General features: G+C 42.6%; 2 protein-coding genes across 2 annotated transcripts in view; both read right to left on the reverse strand.

Annotated features, from left to right (window-relative positions):
* Positions 1–5,211, reverse strand: part of drd3 (dopamine receptor D3) — a 42,553-nt gene extending 37,342 nt beyond the window's left edge. Inside the window, exons 1-2 of the mRNA XM_053859519.1 lie at positions 5,068–5,211; positions 1,778–2,110 (exon numbers count right to left, since the gene is read on the reverse strand). Coding sequence (XP_053715494.1) covers positions 1,778–2,068 — 291 coding nt within the window. The 5' untranslated portion in view covers positions 2,069–2,110; positions 5,068–5,211. The remainder of the gene's footprint in view (positions 1–1,777; positions 2,111–5,067) is intronic.
* Positions 5,212–10,790: 5,579 nt separating this feature from the next.
* Positions 10,791–14,359, reverse strand: si:ch211-161h7.8 (thiosulfate:glutathione sulfurtransferase). Its single transcript, XM_053860181.1, has 4 exons — positions 14,204–14,359; positions 12,416–12,532; positions 12,153–12,315; positions 10,791–12,072 (listed from the first exon to the last, which is right to left on the reverse strand). Exons 1-4 carry the CDS (start codon positions 14,310–14,312, stop codon positions 12,018–12,020), a joined length of 444 nt encoding a protein of 147 aa, XP_053716156.1. The 5' UTR covers positions 14,313–14,359; the 3' UTR covers positions 10,791–12,017.
* Between the last annotated feature and the right edge of the window lie 4,931 nt (positions 14,360–19,290).

Below are 19,290 nucleotides of genomic sequence, written 5' to 3' on the forward strand. Positions count from 1 at the left end.
CTCTTCCACACAAATACATGAAAATTATTTGTAAAATAACTTGTGTCTCTTTGGCATTCAATATTTTCTTAAATTCAATGCCTGTAATAATTTCTTATATCCAATGCCACCGATCATGGTCGGCTTATATCGGTATTATCGGTGAATGCGGATCACTGCCTGTCATTGCATATCACAAAGACCGATCACATGTGCCAGCGCTCTGATGAAGCCTCGCGGGTTATGGTGCGTCCGCTCCTGCCGACTCAATGCTCACTCAGCAGCAGCAGCACTTCTGCTGTGGTGCTTCTTTCAGTCTGTCATGTAAAGTTTGCATCCTGCAGCTCATGCATGGGAAAATGCAGTGCAGCGGATTAAAAGGCTTCAACGCCACCAATTAAATACCTGTACATTTAAAGCACCAGCACTTGAAGGAGCACAAAGTTTTCGGGTATCATGCAAGTGAGACTGGTTCCTCTTGGCGCAGGTGAGCAATCCCTGAGTATCACATCCGGAAAGCTAAGCAAATTACCCCCCCCCCAAAAAAATTATTCATTTCACCAAGCTAAATAACCAGCGTTTCTCAGGTGTTGTTTACGCAAAGACAGAAATGACAGAATCCGCTGCCGTATTGTAGTGGGTGCAGAGTTTTAGCCACCTGAATCTGAAACTTTTGAAAACAGTGTGGGAGTGGTGGTGAAAGTCGAGTGCTCTCTCACTCTGAGAGATATTTCATGGACATCGCAAAGTATGCTAGAGCTTCACCAAAATGCGTGTTTGCACATCGAATTTCATGTTTTTCAGTTGTCCGTTTGACAGAATAGCTGCATGCTTCATTCTGCAAGGTTTTCTTTTTTTCTCGTGCATCTGAATTAAAATGAATTAATAGCTCATGTTTTCACGTCATGTACACAGATGGGCTCATCATTTTGATTACAAATTCATTGTCAGTCCATGTGATCGGTATCTGTGATCGGTGGTGATCTGCACTCTGGCTGATTGGTATCGGTGATCGGCAGCAAAAATCCAGTGGTAGGATATTGGTAGTGACATGTCCCCAGCGCTGCTTCATGCAGTAATGCCACGCCCCTGGCTAATAAACCTCCAAAATATGTGTAAAAAATACATCATCTATTTTTCCATACAAGATCTATGTTGGCATACCAGACAGATCCCTTTCATTTTTGTAATACGACTCACAATAGTGGGTGGAAGTCAGTCTATTCAATAACATTTTCATTTGAGCTTCTTTTCATTAGATTTTTAATGGTTTTTGCTATTCTGAGCACGTCAAAGAAATCCAAGAAATTCAAAGGAAGCGGAACTTTAAGTCTTGTTTGATAAATCAAAATATTAAAATGAGATTCAAACCAATGAAGACAGTTTTCCCGCAGGAGACTGTACGAGTCTAACTTTTGCCAGGAACACCACAGGAATACATGAGTGAGAAAATGAACAATGAGAAATATCCGACGGCATCAGAAATAATTCCCAGCGTGACTTCTTCAACAACCACTCCACGCACTATTATTCTTGGAGTACAATTAAATAATTAAACACAATTATGCTGCTGCCTCTTCTCAAATCAAGAGTCAAGTGCTCAAAAACACCTCATACAAATCTATCTCCGAACAAAGTCAGCACTCACCCCTCCACGCCTCAGAATGAACGCATCACCTGCTACTTATCGAGAAGTTGTGATAAACAACTTGCAGTTGCCACCTCTACGTTAACAATAACACATGTTACGGAAGTAAGTAAGTGCATTTACCACTTCAGAAAAAAATCAAACACTCACCTCCAGGTACACAGCCCAGGGCATGACCAGCGAAGCCACCAGCAGGTCGGCCACTGCCAGGCTGACCACAAGGTAGTTGGTAGTAGTCTGCAGCGAGCGCTCCCTCAGCACGGCCAGACACACCAGAACATTTCCAAACACGATGGCCAGGATGAGCAGGGAGTACAACATTGCATAGTAGTTTCTCTCCGTTCGCTCTTGGCCTGTCGCCTCCAAACTCTCATTCCTCTCATCCCATCGGAGGCCGTCAGACTGGTTCCACAGGGGCTCTGCACTGCTAAACGTTGCCATGGATACGTTCCAGTGACATGGGAGGTGAGATGTTTGGCAAACCTGTTGAGAGAGGAGGGCATTGTGAGGCATTGTTGGCCCCAATCATCTCATAACCATCTCCGTCCCCGGACCTCACAGACACATTTCTCACAATCATCACTCACTCAGATAACTGTCCGCACATGAAGGGGTCACTTCAGTTCAGTGGCCTGCAGTGAAGACCAAGAAGCGCGATTTGAAAAATATCCCATGATAAACATGTATCATTGCAGCCAGTGGACGACCACAGAAACCCTCCCAGCACGTAATGCTGCCATGATTGCTTCTGTCAACCTTTTAAAAGCCAATGATTCCAGTAAAGAGTCTAAACTTCATGAGCAGCATCAGAAAAGCCAGCTCATTTAGACCACTCGTGCCATCCTGAAACATCCGCTGGGCTCCTGTTCCAGCCTCTGCTCCTTGCACTCCATTCTTCCTCTCATTTATTACTAAACCTTATCTGGCTGGATTCCAGATAACAGTGGCGCTACTCACACTTGTGACTTGTGGTAAACAAGCTGATCCATCTTCTACAGCGCTCTCTTGTCTTCCATGAGAAAAAAAAAAAATAGAAAACGTGCTTTTAAAGATTTTCTCTTTAATTCCATTCTGATTTCTCCGCAGCTCCGGTATCATATGATGTCCACCAGAGACAAAGGGAAGCAGCCACTGATACCAATCACCTTGAAGTCTCCTAGCAGCTACAAGTTCATCACAAAATTCACAAACAAGATATCGCATGAGCACAAAGATTCGAGATGTACCATTTTCAGATAGTCACCACTATTCTTCTTGGTGTGTCGAATGCCGTCAGATGACATATCACACGAATATTACCAATGACATAGAGGACAAGAAAGTATATTTTTTTCTTTAAACCAATTTTTCCAAGTACTATTGTACTCTAGTTTGTTCACTTCCTTAAAAATGGATACAAATATTCAAAATATTTGTAGTTGCACCAGAAATGATTTGTTCACATCTCACTCTCAACCATCTTGTTTTCACCAATAAGGGCGTCATGTTGTGACATCGCCTCAGGATGGAGTCCTTCAATAGGTCAAAGGAAGCGAAACAAACCTGGTGCTGAAAGGCCATAGAAGTAATTCATATTCTCTGGGACTTTTTGGTTTTACATTATGAGTGTCTATGTAAAAGTGAAAGCATTTTTTTCCTTGTTTATATCTGAGTGACAACAACATGGTCAGTCAACAGAGACGGACCATTTTACCATTTCTGAAGCAGTGTGACCTTCGCAGTAGTGCATCGATGCACCATTAACCTCTCGTTCACACTTGTTTAACGTGTCACGCTTAGAAAGCTGCCACAAAATTAGCCAATCAAAGTGCAGCTCCCACTCATTTCTGACTGTCCTATAATCATCATCAATCTCTGAGATGGCATTTACTAAAGTATTTGGTGAATATCGAGGGGAGGAAGCCAAGAGAAATATGATGACACTTAACAGTGTTGCTCCGTGACTGGCTTTGTGCCAGCAGCCTATTGTAAAAGTGCACATGTGATATCACAAGCTGTGGAAGACCAGTGCATTATGAGGAGACACCAATGAATCAGTGGATGTACAAATGGCTGTTTCCAGAATGATCCTGCAGCCGCAGCAATTACTGGACTCCTTTTATTGATGAAGCATCGATAGCTTTGGGGAAGGAGAGGAGACATTCTAAAGTGGGCTGTGGTGTCTTTGTGAATGGAGGAAACAGTCGCCGTGCCCCTTGCTGAGGCATGGAGGCGTTCAGGCAAGCTTGGCCAGCTGAAGTTGAAGGTGCCCCACAGACAAAGAGGAGATAAGTACGTTATGGTGTTGTGGCTCGATTAAAAAAAATCCCATTTTTTAATAATGTATACTAATCGATTATATTTCAATAGAAATGGTTACTTAATTTGATTTGATAAAATTACCGAAAGAAAACTTTGTTATTGACAAACATTTTCAGACTTTTTTTTTCAGAGACATGGACACTCTGGGCACCGAGGTTTGTCCCAGCTACATAGGGTGAGAGGCAGGCGACATCAGCCCATCAAAGGACACAGTAGTAGTAGTAAAGCCTAAATCTTTCAGAATATTTAATTTAAGCCGTATATAAAGACCAAACCTGGCCTGACAAGTCCCGTTATGTGCCCCACAGCAGCATTGGATACATGTAGTTATGAATAATTCAATTTAAAAGTGCACTAAACTACTTCATTTCCACCCAGAGCGTCTTGCGCTGTGAGTCAGTCGCCCAGCATAGACATGCTGAGTGTACAGTCATTAAAAGGGGCCTCGACATCACTCACTCCCATCTGAGTGAGTTTGACTTCCCCACCTAAAACCCACCAACAGCAACTGAAGCAACAGCACCGACTCTCTACTTTACTGATAGTCATCCCTGCTTCCAGACACATTTTTTCTTTCCAACACACAAAGTGGATAAGCAGTCAGCAAACAAGTGGTAATGAAGACACATTAGATCCGTTACATTTCTGCGGCCATGCGACACACACACACACACACACACACACACACACACACACACACACATATCAATTAACGTGTGTCTTGATAATGGGCCCGTGTGCTGGAACAAAACACCATCACGTGCTGGGAACCCGCGCTAAATAGACCATCGATGTTTCATTCACAAGGTTGGCCAACCTGTCCAATGAAAAGCACCATGTTTGCCCCCCACAGTCATGGAGCAACTCCCCTTCGTACATGGCGAGTAATGAATAGGAATTAGTTGCACCTTACTTTCAGCCTGCGCTAAACGCCCGTTACTTCTTTAAAACCACACGTTTGTCCCTGTCACTGTGATTTAGGGGCACAACCGAGACATTCAATTGAGTCCGAGCCTGTTTCCCGTCGTGGGAATTGCTCCTCTGAGACGATCAATCGTCTTCTCTCGGCGCACACGTTCGCATCTGAACACACAGTTGCTATTCTAGAACTAGGCAGCGCTTTCAGTGGACACACATACCTGTTTTTGTTTTCCAGTGATGAATTCATCAGACTCCAGGGTGGGAAACGTCTTCAATTAGAGTTAAAAGTTGTCCGGTCAGTGCGTCCTGCGGAGCGAGGCGAGCGGGTGGTCCGCGCCGTGCCATTGCGCACGGACTGAGTGGAGTGTGGATGAGGAGAGCGCACGGAAAAATACACTGTTACTTCACTGTGCGCGGCGCTCAGTTGCTCTGTGGCGAGCAACACCGCGCGTGGAGCTTTTGACTTTTCAGATCAGATGGAGCGGCTGCGCGCAAACGCGGCGGAGACGTCAGGCGCAGTCGCGAACGACAAGGTGACCAATGACCCGCTATCGGCCCGGAGAATGTGAAATGGTACTCGCAGAGAATGACCTGAATATGAGTCGTACAAATGACTTGTCTAAATTAAGTCCCTTGGGCTTATCTCCCACCGTGACCCTGCATCAGTCTGGGTCAGACTTCGCTGCAAGAGATGGCATACTATAACTGTCGCCTTTAAATAGCAGATGTGCGACACCACAGCGCAAATTAGGTCAGCGTCTTTCAGGGGAAAATCTATAGGCTGACGTAATACTATTTCTGCCGCCATCCTTTGGGTCTATATATATATATATATATATATATATATATATATATATATATATATATATATATATATATATATATACAAAAATGTATATATATATACACATGGCCCACGGTGTGAGTTGCTGCTGTGAAATGTCATTGACTGCCAACCGAGCTGCTTTTGCTTTTTTTTTTGTCTGAGTTGGGATTTTGGATGGTACCAAGAGAGCAGCAGTTCCCAAAGTATGCAGTGTGAATTCACTTTTGAAGTTCCACTGTGTAAATTCATGAGACAGTGTGGAGTGAAGGAGAATCTTCGACCACAATTGTGCTCAGGCATCACACCCACATCATTGGTCTGCAGTCTCATAGAATCAAGACTTCCGTATTGTTGGATGATACTAAGTACACAAACAGTGCAGGACAAGTGCAAAGGCCATCCCTACTACTTTCACACTTATTAGACTACTCAGCCTTAATGATGAAAGTTAGTGTGAATTATTCAACAGTTGACTGTTTTCCTCCCAAAGTCTGCACTTACTATGAGTAAAATTACTTATAAAACACATTACTTTCTTGAAAGTATACCATTCTTGAGACTTTATGTGTCCAGCCCATCCCTACTTCGAGGGTCCACATGTTGACCCCTACATCAAACTGTAGAGGCTCAGAGTGGGTCCTTCTGTCTCAGACTACCACCTCTGTCCCACCCATCCTAAGGAAAGAGTCTATGACCACAGCAGTTTGTCCCAGTTGGCATGCAGTGGAGAGTGAACCGAATAAGTCAGTATTGACATTTCTGTGACGATGGATGGTGCTATCACCTCTTCAGTCCCACCAGTTCAACTCGCTGAGCTGAGATCGAATGCTGTGCAGGTAGCGTGGGCACGATCTGAGACAGCTACTGTGTGTGCTGAACTCAGTACGCAGCCACCGTGCTGAATGATCAACTCTTCTAACAGTCGATGTCATCTATGGGTTCTTGCAAGCACGAAACTGGAGGTCCGTGGGGCACATAAAGCTTCTGAATTATACACGTCACCCATTAACATTCCATATCTTCTATTATCAATGCTGTCCTGTAAAAGCAGTCCCACCTCACATACTGCAAAGTCCCATGATGCACAGCTGCTGAGGACCGTGTTTGGTACGGAATCTGATCCAGGCCGGTAATGACTGGGTCGGTTATCAGATTTTGTTTATTTATTTAATTTTTTCATGAACCTGGCCGATCCGATCCATCAGCCCAAATAGCCTCAATTTCACGGTGCGTGACATGCTCCAATGTCTTTTGATTCTACAATGGTGCGTCTAAAAATAGCCTGTCATCTTTGTTTGTTGAATTATTTCAATATTTTTACTATATTTTTATACTATATATTTTTACATTTCAATAAAGGTGTCAGTGTTAAGCTGGTCACAGCCATTAACATTATAAACACCTTTCTGAGTGACAGGTAGAAGGTATTGGATTGGCTCGGTATTGACCCATCCTCAAGGCTGCAGTATCGGTATTGACATATGCAGACGGAAAGATTCATTTACTGTGGTGACAATACATGACACAATAATTAATTACCTTTATATCAAAAGTCCTACAACCATCACATGCTCACGATAATTGACCCATTCCAGGGTCTACAGAGCTCTACCTCATTCCGTTTCTTACCAAAAAAAGTCCTTGAAACGTACATGTTTGTTGCCTTTTTTACATTGAGTCCAGTCCAAGTCTATGTGGAATTTGCACATGACCCGCACAATCCCTTCAAAGGTCCCATATTATGCAAAACTTTTCTGGCATTTGAGTTGTTATTTTGGGTTCTTTGGTGTGTCAACATGCATGCATAAGGAAAACCAGCCATTCACTTTAGGTTGAGGTACAGATTTCTGAAACTTCACTCTTCTGTAGCTTCGACCGGACACAATATAGCAATATTTTGTGTGAGTGTGAGTCACTGAGCGTGTTGTGAATGTTGGTGTCTCAGTAGTTTGACACCACATAGTCTAAATCAGAATCAGAATCAAATTTATTGCCATGGTCAGTGGAGAGCCCACCAACTAGGAAAGTATTTTGGAATAAAGTACTGACAAAAAATAAAATAAAATAAAATAAAATAACAAGGCTGTTCATGAATTCAACAGTCTGACAGCCGAGGGGAAGAAGCTGTTCCTGTGACGGGAGGTTCTGGTCTGGATCGACCGTAGCCTCCTGCCAGAGGGAAGAGGAACAAACCATCCATGTCCAGGATGGGAAGGGTCGGCTCTGATCCGACCTGCACGTCTCTGGGTCCTGGAGACATACAGGTCCTGAAGAGGTGGCAGGCTGCAACCGATCCCCTTCTCAGCAGAACGTACGATGCGCTGCAGTCTGCTCTTGTCCCTGGAGGTGGCACTGTTGTACCAGACAGTGATACAGGAGGTGAGGATGGACTGGATGATGGCCGTGTAGAATTCCACCAGCAACTTCGTCGGCAGTCATAGTTTCCGTAGCTGCCTCAGGAAGAGCATTCTCTGCTGGGCCTCCCTGATGAGGGACCTGATGGTTGGCTCCCATTTGAGGTCCTCAGTGATGGTGGTTCCTAGGTAGCAGAAGGAGTCTACAATAGGAATAGGTAAACCAGCCAACATGAGAGGGGACAGAGAAACTGTTACTCTCCTGTCTATGGCCATCTCCACTGTCTTCTGGGCGTTGAGCTCCAGGTTGTTGTGGCTGCACCAGGACACCAGCCGCTCCACCTCCCTCCTGTAAGCTTAAAAAGCTTAAAGCTTATATTTGAGGATGAAAACTTCAAAATAAGTCATTATAATTGTTTTGGATGGTTAGGTTTAGAGTGAGAGGCCGGGGAAAGCGTGACGGACATGAGAGGTCCCCACAAAACAAAACAAAATTATTTGTGTCTTACCTGTATTAATATCCTTGCCATCTTTGACAAGACACTGATCTTGTGAGGACATTATGGCCGGTCATCATAAGGTTTTGAGGGTTAAAGCATGAGAAAAACTAGGTTATTGTAATGGGGTTAAGTTTAAGAGACATAGTTAACTTAAGCCATTTGTTTAGGATGGTTAGGTTTGAGACCTGGGGAGAGGCTGGGGACAGCTTTACGGCAATGAGTGAACCTCACAAATATGGAGGTACAAACGTGTGAGTGAGTGAGTTGAGAGTTTGTCCAAAATAAGTGCCCCCTATTAGCACACATGAAATGGTTCCAGCCGCTTTTACCGGTGTTTCTGTGATCCAAGGCTCATGAAACACACCCATTAACCTCTCAATTTCTCTGCGACAGAAAGGTGAAGAGCGCATCACGTCTGATATCAGACTCTAATGCCATGCTATAATGAGTGGCTCACACAGGGCACGCCAAGGAAGGCCACGCAATTACTGACACATACTGATCAATGCCATTGAATGGCAGCAGAAGATGAGTCATTGATGACTGCAGCTTCAGAATGAGACTGGAATCTAAGAGATGGAAGTCATCATGTAATCAATGCAAGACATTCAGTAGCCCTCCATTAAAGAAAAAAAAAATGAGCAAATGGCATAAGAAAGATCGATAAATCTGAATCCAGTTATTTGTGTTTCATTTTATTCCCTTGTTTTGGTATTTTTTTGTTGTTGTTGTTGTTTTTTTGGCACTGACCGTTGAGCACAAATGATGTGGTATTACATCTCAAGCGTTAGAAGACTAAGATGGTTGTAATGTTGTAACATTAGAAAATAAAGGTCTCAACACCATCAAGAAGGTCTATGGTCTTTGCTCAGAAAACCGCAGGAAGATGCAATACACTTATCGATTTTTTCTTTTTTTCGTCTATCCGCCCTGTTCAAACTTTATCTATGTATAGTCTTTAATGTCTGTTTTATCCTGATATCTTGTATTGCTTTTTAAGTGCTTTATAAATAAACTTGGTGTGGTGTGGTGTGGCGTGGCGTGGCGTGGCGTGGCGTGGCGTGGCGTGGCGTGGCGTGGCGTGGCGTGGCGTGGCGTGGCGTGGCGTGGTATGAAGTCAGGATGAAATGAAATGAAACATTTTGAGAATCATGGCAAAATTTTTTTGAACAACTTCATTGACAGAAAGAGCTAACACAGCCCTCGTGTTGCAGTAGTAGCTGTTGAATTTACCTTTTTTTACTTCAATTTCTCACTCGTCAGGATGTGATTTAGCTTTTATCCTCGAGCATTTAATTCCAGTTGCACTGGGAGACGGCACATCTAGTCATTGACAAAGATAAAAACGCAGCGTAGCGCTAATAAGCTGTTATACGAAAGACTCCACTGAATCGTTTCTTTTTTTTTTTTTCAAAGCAGTACGCAGCAGGGGGCTGATGATGTGTGATGGAACACCAGCAGCAGACATAATTCACTAGCTGGGTATTTTTCATCAAGAAGCTGCTGTCTGCCTGAACTTGGATGAAAGTCTCTAAGTGGCCTTGATACTCCATAGACGGACGTACGGATGAATTCCAATTCACAGGGGGCTTCAATTTGAGCTTCCGGTAGGAGGTTCTGGTGCTTCACTTCTGTCCAGGCAGCTGAGATAAATCATGCAAGACAGAATTCATTGTTTCACATGCTGAGAAGGAATTCTCTTCTAGAAGGCCCAGCTGACTGATGATGTGGAGATGCAAGTGGTGCAGTTTTGTATGGCACATCAACAGGCGCTCATGGTCATGGAAAGCTTCACCTGCTGACGTGTGAACTCAGCGAGGGCTGTCCATACCATTTTATCCTCCTCCTCCCCGTGAACAGCACATCGATCTACCCTGTGACAGACACACACAGGCACACGCCAGGCTTGAATGAGGGGGGTCGAGGTGGGGGGAACGGTGTGAGGGTGGTGCTGTGTCTCCCAATAGGGGTTGGCAGCTGCTCCTCTCAGGATCTATAGGAGTCTAGACTTAAAGCTAGTGTGATGGTCAGGCCTGAGGGGCCTCCCCTGCCATAGGGTTTTAAAAATAGCTGTTGTGGAACTCCTTTTGGAGATAAGTTGTGATTATACTGCCACTTAGCGGCGGGTTCGTGAGGACTTTTTCAAGGTCAACACATCCCCCAACTGGAGACGCGTCTGTACTGACATGACGTGAAGTTGTCAGGGTGTCATTCAGTAATAGTTCACATAAGCGATGCAATGAATAAAGACAAAAGACACTGTACAGGAGTAGGAATCATTGTTCTGGGGACGCCGCAAGACTAAAACAATAAAGTCACATTTCAGATTAGGGAACATTTATTACCTTAAATAAACTACTTATTCACGTACGTATTCACAGTATATTAGCCAATAAATAATCATAATAAAGTACATATTAGTGACTTGTTAAGTCTAAATTTTACTCCATAAGTTCACTCTATACAACAACATAGCTACTGAGTATCAACCGTAAATAAGTAATAAGTTAATTTGTCATTTTTATTTATTTATTTATTTCTTAAATAAATGAACAAACACAGCCAACCTCATGCGACCAATGGCCTTACATAAACTTGCTGGAACTAATTTATGTTATTTATGATGAACAAATAACTTTGTGTGTCATTCAAATTCCCATCAGCATCTTTTCTTGTCTTTGTTTCAGGAATAAAAGGATGATGGAATGACAGAAATTGGACATATATGATATGCATTTAATCAGAAAACGCAGAAGAAAGATTTTTTTTAACCTAGTAGTATAGCCCACACGTTTGGATTGAAACATCACTGGTTTAATTTGAAGTCAAATTCAAATCAACCGATTTGGACAGTGGGTGGCAGTAGCGTTCCAAAACAGTGAATGAAGAAAAAAAAAAAAGGAATTGGAACACTAACAAAAGTGATTCATCTGTTCCCTGGTCAGCCATCAACATTTTCAGAAAACGTTAATGAAAACATTCATCTGTTTTTGTGCTGTTTTGCTGTCGTACCAATGTCATAAACACGCAAACCACAATAGAAAAATGATATCTTTTTCAGGTTCTGTTATTTTATTTATTTTTATTTACAGCAACGCCAGCATCAGCATTTATTGTTTTGCATATAGTTGTTTCGTATAATTAATAACATAAATAGGCTACAACATTTGCCAATAAATTATATCTGTCAAATTATCATACTGTTCTTTTTGGTTGCTCTATATTCTACTATTGTATTATTATTTCTGCAACCTGAATAGAAATAAATCCAATATAGTAATGAAAGTCATCATCAAAATATTGTCATTAATCAAATAAAATAAAACACACCTATCACGCTTAAAATGTTCTATTTCTAGTTGGTAAGTATGTATTTGAGAAATTATTTTAGTAATCATTTATTTTATTTAGATTAAATTATACATGTTAATTCTAACACTACTTAAGAGTAGTGTTTTTTTCCCTCTCCAAGGGACATTTAGTGTCAATCATTCACCATCCAGCTCCACCCACTCCTTGTAGCCTCCTTCGTAGTGCCTCGCTCTGTGGGAGAGATGATGGTTTGCTCAGGAAGACATTTGTACAACAGTAAACAAAAACATACAAATTCAGTTTTGACTCACTTGCTGAATCCCAAGTGACGAGCGATATCCAGGGCCTCTAGGCTTCTCCTCCCACTCCTGCACTGAAACACCAAGTTGTCGTCGCCTCTGAGTGGAGCCCTCACGCCGAACCTTTGAAGGAACTGTTCTGGGGACAGCTGCAGGCTCTCCTCCAAGCTGTCCACTCAACAAAAAATAAATAAATAAATGTCATTTCATTAAAAAAAACGAAAGGACTCTGAACTCTGATCAAACAAAGCTTGGTCAGAGTCCATATTTCTTACATGGGACGTTGACTGCATGCGGAATTTTCCCTGCTTGGAACTCATCCGGATTTCTCACATCCAGAAGCTGAATGTTCCGAGTGGCCAACATTTTTTTCATCTGGGAGTAGGTGACCACTGAGGTGAAGGTGAGAGAAAGAAAGTTTGGATTATTTGTCGCCTCTCAGCTTGAAGGTTCAGGGTTCAAATCTAGCTCTGGACCTTGCTGGGTGGAGTTGGGATGTTCTTGCACTTTTCACTGCCGCTTAATAATCATGCCACCAAGTTTGACATCCATCTGTTTCCCATCAGGTCGTGGGAACCTGCCCAGTGGCCTCCTCCCAAGAACAACAGGGAAGCATCCAGGAGGCCTTCTACCTCAGCTCTACCTCAGTCCAACTCACATGGACCGGCTTTAAGTTGTGTGTGTACAAATGCATCTCAGCAGGGAAATGAATTTTAAAATCTACTGAGACTAACAATGCAAAACGTTGCCTGAGGCCAATGATCTCCCTTTAGAGGAGCTGTCTTTGTATTTACAATTGTGTCTTGTATTATATTTGTCCTCACCTTCCAAGACAGGTGCCTCTGATCCCTGGCTGATTTTGTTGTGATGCAGTTGGACAGTTGGAAGGGTTGGAGTACATTTTCCATGTTGGAAATTCTGAAATAAAACCGTCCCACCTCACCTAGTGGACAATCTATAAACTCCTCATGACACTGTGCAGTCACATGGCCATATGGAGCTGTTATGATCCTTTGTGGATTCATGAACCCGTGTTGATCGAGTCAGTGTGGATTAAGAAACAACACAGTGGTTCTTCTCAGCTCCAGTCAGACTTCTGTTTGGTTACTTTGGAGATATTGACATTAAATGACTTCATTATTGCTGCCACTCAGTGTTTGCCTGTTCTTTGTTTAATGGTTACTTATTTACCAGGCAAACATCCTTCAGCAAAACAAAAACTGTGTTGGTCTTTAACAATTCTTCAAGCTTGCTTGGAACCATGCCGCTGAAAGAGTTTAAAAACCCAGAGTTTTTAAGTCATGAGTTAATGATTTGCTTCATATTGATCTTTGATAACATTTTATTTGTTTAATTTCGTTCTGTAGGGTTACCTTTGACTTTCTCTGTTGCCTTAGTAATATTTTCAGGTTTGGCTCACAGTTTTGTCATATTCACTAATTATATTACCAAATATTTCGACAAACATTTACTTTTATTTCATCAAACTGAATTGTGTGGGGGTTTTTTTGGGGGGGGGTGGGGGTAGGTGGGGGGGGGGGGGGGGGGTGGGGTACTATTATATGATTTACCGTTACCAGATGTGGAAACTGTAAATAAACTATTGAATGAGGGGAGAGCCACGTTTGGTGCTGGCATCACGGTAGGACATTGACAAAATATTAAACTGAAGATTAAACTCAAATCTTGTGTTACACATAAGCAAATACACCAACATGCCCGTGTCATTTAACCTGTCTAGAAACTTTTGCTTCAGGTAAATGTTTCACATCTGTTCCAGCAAAATAAACTTCAGTCTGTCTGTCTTCAGACTGTCCTGGACACGGGGCTTATTTTGATCCTTCAACTGTCAGCATGACAATGGATGACCTTTTCTTAAGGTCATGCCGCGCTTCAACACCGTCGCACATGTCCAGAGACAAGTTGGTCGCCATCGACGTAACGGGCCGCCCCGCCGTTGATGCGAGAACCTGTTCCTTCATTCGGCTCAGAAACGTTTCCAACATTGATGTAACAACTCTTCACACCAAAGAACAGCGATGTCGTGTTGTGCCGAATATTACCGTGGTCCGGAGCATCACTGGAGGAGACGAAAGCCCGGGTCACTGAACACACGACAGGGCGAAACCGGAACCGAGCCTGAAGAAAAGCGCGACCTAACAGCGCAGACATGGTGACAGCGAAGTGAGCGACGACACAAGACGCGTCCAAGTTTTCATCTCGTCACGTACTCGCATCCAGCCGTGAATTAATCTTTGTTCTACTGCCATCTGGAGGACGGATGGGTGTATTGAATTGATTTAACTCGGGTTTCACCAACTCCAGGTGTCGAACATATTGTCGTGGTCAGGATGTGTTGGGGATCTCGCGAGAGTGGTGAGGTGCTGGGCTTTTGTTCGACTTCCGGGTGACAGGTTGTGCGTGCGACTTGAGTTTCGGAGCGAGAAGCAGCAGCACATGGAATAAAGAAGCGTCTAATTCTCATCCGTCTCGTCCCTGAATCCTCCGGACATTACAATATTATCAATTTGAGCTAATAAGGTAACAATTGTCTCTTGTGCTCGTGCAAATGTACCCCATGCCCTCTAATAACTCAATTTCCCAGAGAGGGGATTTGTTCAATCTTAGACATTTTAAGGCGACAACCAAAGTCACACAATAACTTTAATAGTTCTGCAAACGCCGTTACTTAACATGGTCTTTCGTTAAAAATGGTCCGGAAGGATCAACGTTTGACAGTTTAGTTTCACTATAAGATTGTTTTCGCCGGGAAACAGCGCCATCTTGTGACCAACAAGGAGCATAGTCACGGGAAAGTTCAACTGAGCCACAGCTCCGTATGAAATGTATCAGTAGTATTTTGAATTCATGACTCTAGAAAGAGAAGATAAATAATTTTGCGATGTCTATTTTTCCTGCCTGTTGGTATAACTCCAACAGACTCTAAAGTGTGCGAGTGTGCGTACAAGTATGTGGTGAGTATGTGGGTCCACTAGGTGGATGTTGCAATGCAGCAAACATGAAAAGGAGGCCACGACTACATGTTATTTGCCCTCAGACTACGTTTTCAGTGATGAGGACTGACTCTAGTGGCTTGACCCATCTGGTTTGCTTAAGTTCAGTGAGCTTGTGTCTGGTCTTAGCAGCCAATCTTGATACCTTTGGCTGAGCTCTTTAACATCTCAAAAACTAAAACTCTGCCTGTGGCTTTAAAGTGAGCCTCGATCAGATTCTTTCCCTTGTCAAGCGGATGGTTTTCACTTGTGACTCTGCTGCCTCAGCATCAGTCCATTGACCCTGTTAAAATCAATACCCAAGCGGAAGATTGTTCTTTCCTGATCAGTGAACTTTCGCTCTGCAAGTTTCCTCCATTTATTTCTCCATCAGTTCACGCTCTTATCTCCCCGGCAGCCTCCCAGGGTGCGGAATTGCGAAGAAAACAGCTCTTCCATCACCAGCATGGATGTTTTGTATAGCTTCACTCCTCATCCTCTCCGGGTGATTCATCTCGCCCTCAGAGGGTACAAGAGCCACCAGGAGAAAATTGATGTAAAGCCAAATCGGCCTGTATATGTAATGCAACATGACCTCCATCTGCATAAACTGCAGCTCCCATTCAGTCCTTCTACGAGTCAAGAATATTGCATTAAATGATCTGAGTCTTAAAAAGCTCCAGTGACGCGTGAGTTCTGAATGCTGAGGGGTGAGCACATCTCTTAAATAATACATGGATGAGCGCTTGAGTGGTGGCAGTTGCTGATGAATTCCCCGTCGTCCCTAAAGTCACTGTTCCAGTGAACAGTGATAGAGAGGAGCGTCTGACTAGTAGGGTTTGAGAATTCTAATAGTGTCATGAACAGACCACAAAACTTTTCACACACAGGCTTTTGACCGTGTTGAGTTTACCGTGGGGGTACGGTGGTGAAGGCACTCGACTCCAACTTGGGAGGCCTGGAGCTTAGGCATCCAGTCAGATCAGATCGATTCATAGTGAATGGTGCCTGATTTTCACTCTCTATTCTGAGCTGCAGTCGGTTGCCACAGTCAGCAGTACTGCATACTGTGGCTTTGACTCAGTTATTCAACCACACCCTGTCCTTCACAGTGACAGAATGAACCTGCACTGTATGGACATTTGTAAAAGCCTATCGAAACATCTGCTTCGTGTCACTGATAAAGCTCGATACAAATGCTGAAACTTCCACCTGATGACAGATCCCCGTCAGCTACTGTAAGTAAATGGACCACAACTAGCAACCACAAAAAGTACTTTCTCTTTTTGAACCTTAAATATGTTTTGGTGTTACCCTATGTATATTACATGTTTCCTATTGGTCAATTGTTGCTTGACTTTGTCTTAATCTAAACATGCATCTGTGAGTCCTGGTGTCCTGCGTGTCCTCGGATGAAGCTGAAGACCAGAAAACTTCAGCTCTGCTTCCGTCCACACACTTTTCTCCATGTAACTTGGATACTTTCAGGCGAACATGTCCGGGACACATCATCATGGCAACATCCAACTGACTTTTGATCAGTATGCAAAATAAATAAATAAATAATAATATATAAAGATATATAAAGTATACTTAAAAAAAGAAACCACAAACATGGAAGAATCCCTGAACAAATGCAAACAAAAACAGTCCGTTTGCTTGTGTTCAGGGATGTTTTTCGCTGCACAATGGCCAGGGTTTCCACTACACTGAATGTATTTGAAATTCTTATGGAAATATTTCAAGACATTAAAAGAGCTTTAGTTTAAATAAGGTGGTATGAAAAAGTGAATATAGCCACCATCGTGATTTATTGTGCTATTGTCAAACTGATGCAAAATAAAAAATAGTTTGTTGTTTAAATGTATGTATGAGTCCATGATTTGATTCAGTAATATACCAAATTCATTCAAATGGAAAAATTTGGCTTCTTGTGGCAAATATATTTATACCATTAAACTAAAAAAGAAATCAATGTATATTTATTATGGCTTATGGTGATGCACCTAAAGAACAGGGAGAGGGGAAAATGGCAAAGCAACATGAAGTTTGAGCTGTGCAGTTGAACCGCCGTCCATCATACGCGCCACTGTTATTTAGTTATGGTGGGGCAGTGTAGACCACACCTTGGACTTTCCAGCGAAAGAATGTGAGTTGCTCATTTTAAAGAAACACTGTTGATTTTATCTTTCTTAGTCATTTCGATGGAACTGAATGCTAAAGCTTAAACGCATGCATCTGATGACAGATCCCTGTCTGCTGTGGGACTCTTGTTTTTCCAGTGCCTAGAGATTTACGTCAGCACAGGGGACTTAAGTGAAACAATGTTATCCCCATTTTTGTCTTCAACAAACCAATGGAAAATGGTACTGTAAGGGAAGAAAACAAGGATGAACAGACATGCTTTCAAGAATAGCGTTTGTGAGATGGACTGACAAGACTGAAAGTCAAGTGAGTGTCCAAAAATATGTTACTTTTTTTTTTTTCTTCCAGTTTCGTCCAGTTTTTTTAAATGAAACATCATTTGCATGATGGAAAAAAAGCAACAAAGCAACAAATACCAAATAAGACAACATGAAAATGAAAAGTTTTGTATCAATGTATGGGTCAACAATTGTATAAAACTGCTGTATAAAATCTTGTAAAATAAATCTTGTTAAACATACACAAAACTACAAATGGACAGAAAAAAAAGGCTTAACATTGCTGACCAAAATGTCAGACACATATATTCACTGAGATTTAATTGACTGGGGTTTGGGATCTTAAATACTTAGAGACACTTCTAAACTGGACTGGACTAACTGTACTTTGGCTTTTGGAACACAATACATTGCCCTTTTTTTTCAAAGGGATTGTTTTGAATAAGCATGAATGCACAAGTGCGGAGGTATGCATGACATGTATGTTGAGAGGTGTGAATAAAGTAGTAGTAGAAGTTTATTTCAATACCACACGCAGAGAGAAGAACAGTTCTTATAAATTCTGCCCCTTTTTTGTATTTCCATTTGATCAGATTGTCACATACTTGACCATGAAATGCATGTTGAGTTTCACAGCTCCCATGGTTCCAGTCACCAAGAAAAACTATAAATCCAAACTCAGTGTAGACCTAAAGATTGAACAAATGAGTGGAGCTAGGAAAGTACATCTTACCCGCAATGGAGGTCTTCTCAAGCCCGGACACCGCCAGTGGAATGCACCCTGCCAACTACATTTTTGACAGATACTGCTTTAAAAGACTCTGCGGCATCACATCCGCACCTGAAAAGCCTTAATTTAAAGGTGCATCAGAGAAGCCAGAGCCTCTCAGCGTCCCTCTCCCTACCAATGTGCCAGGTCAAGGAAGGAAAAGGAAAGTGCCTGTGCATTTCCAAAATAAACCAATGGCATTGCAAGTGAGCGATACATTTGATTCGGAGGAGTCTTACTACAGGATGAATGTGTACTACACCTTTATTAATAACATGGTGGTCGGGCTCAGCCGAAGACTCCAGAAAGGCATCATAGGGAATCTGAGTGGACCAGTCATATCAAAGGGTCAAACGGTATGTGGCAACTGGACAGAGTCTCCCAACCAAGAGGCAGAAGACGTTGTCCAAGTGATTTGGGACTTTTATGAGGACAATGAGCACCGGCTGAAAACAGAGCTTCATGTGTTCCACTCCAAGAAATCCTTGGCGTTGTGGAGGAAAACACTGGCCGGAACATTTTATATAAAATTAAATATTCCAAAGAGTCAGAGCTACTGCAGGGGCAGAATGGAGTGATATCTATATGGATGATATTTTGGTCTTTGGAGAGACACAGGTATGACACGAGACTCAGCAAAGCAAGCTAAGCAGTCATATCAGAGGCTTTCAGCAAAAAGCACCTCCCTCTGGTGGTGATCAAGTTCGTCTTGATGGAGCGAAAATGCGGGCAACAAGAGCAGAGGTGCCGTAACGCCATGCTCATGCATTCAACAAACAATTCAAGGAAGAACTGCAGGAACATTCAATTGGTGAATAAAGAACTCTCTGTAAAGTCCTGAGTCGCCACACCTGAGTCAGCCCTTGCAGTCAAATGTTAAAGTGGCCCTTAACTCTTTCTTTTAGAAAGGCGATGTCATGTAAAGTGTTTTCAACCAAAGTAGTCACTACACTAGTAGCCGTTTG

This window comes from Synchiropus splendidus, chromosome 3 (genome assembly GCF_027744825.2).
Source record: "Synchiropus splendidus isolate RoL2022-P1 chromosome 3, RoL_Sspl_1.0, whole genome shotgun sequence".
Classification (NCBI taxonomy): domain Eukaryota; kingdom Metazoa; phylum Chordata; class Actinopteri; order Syngnathiformes; family Callionymidae; genus Synchiropus; species Synchiropus splendidus.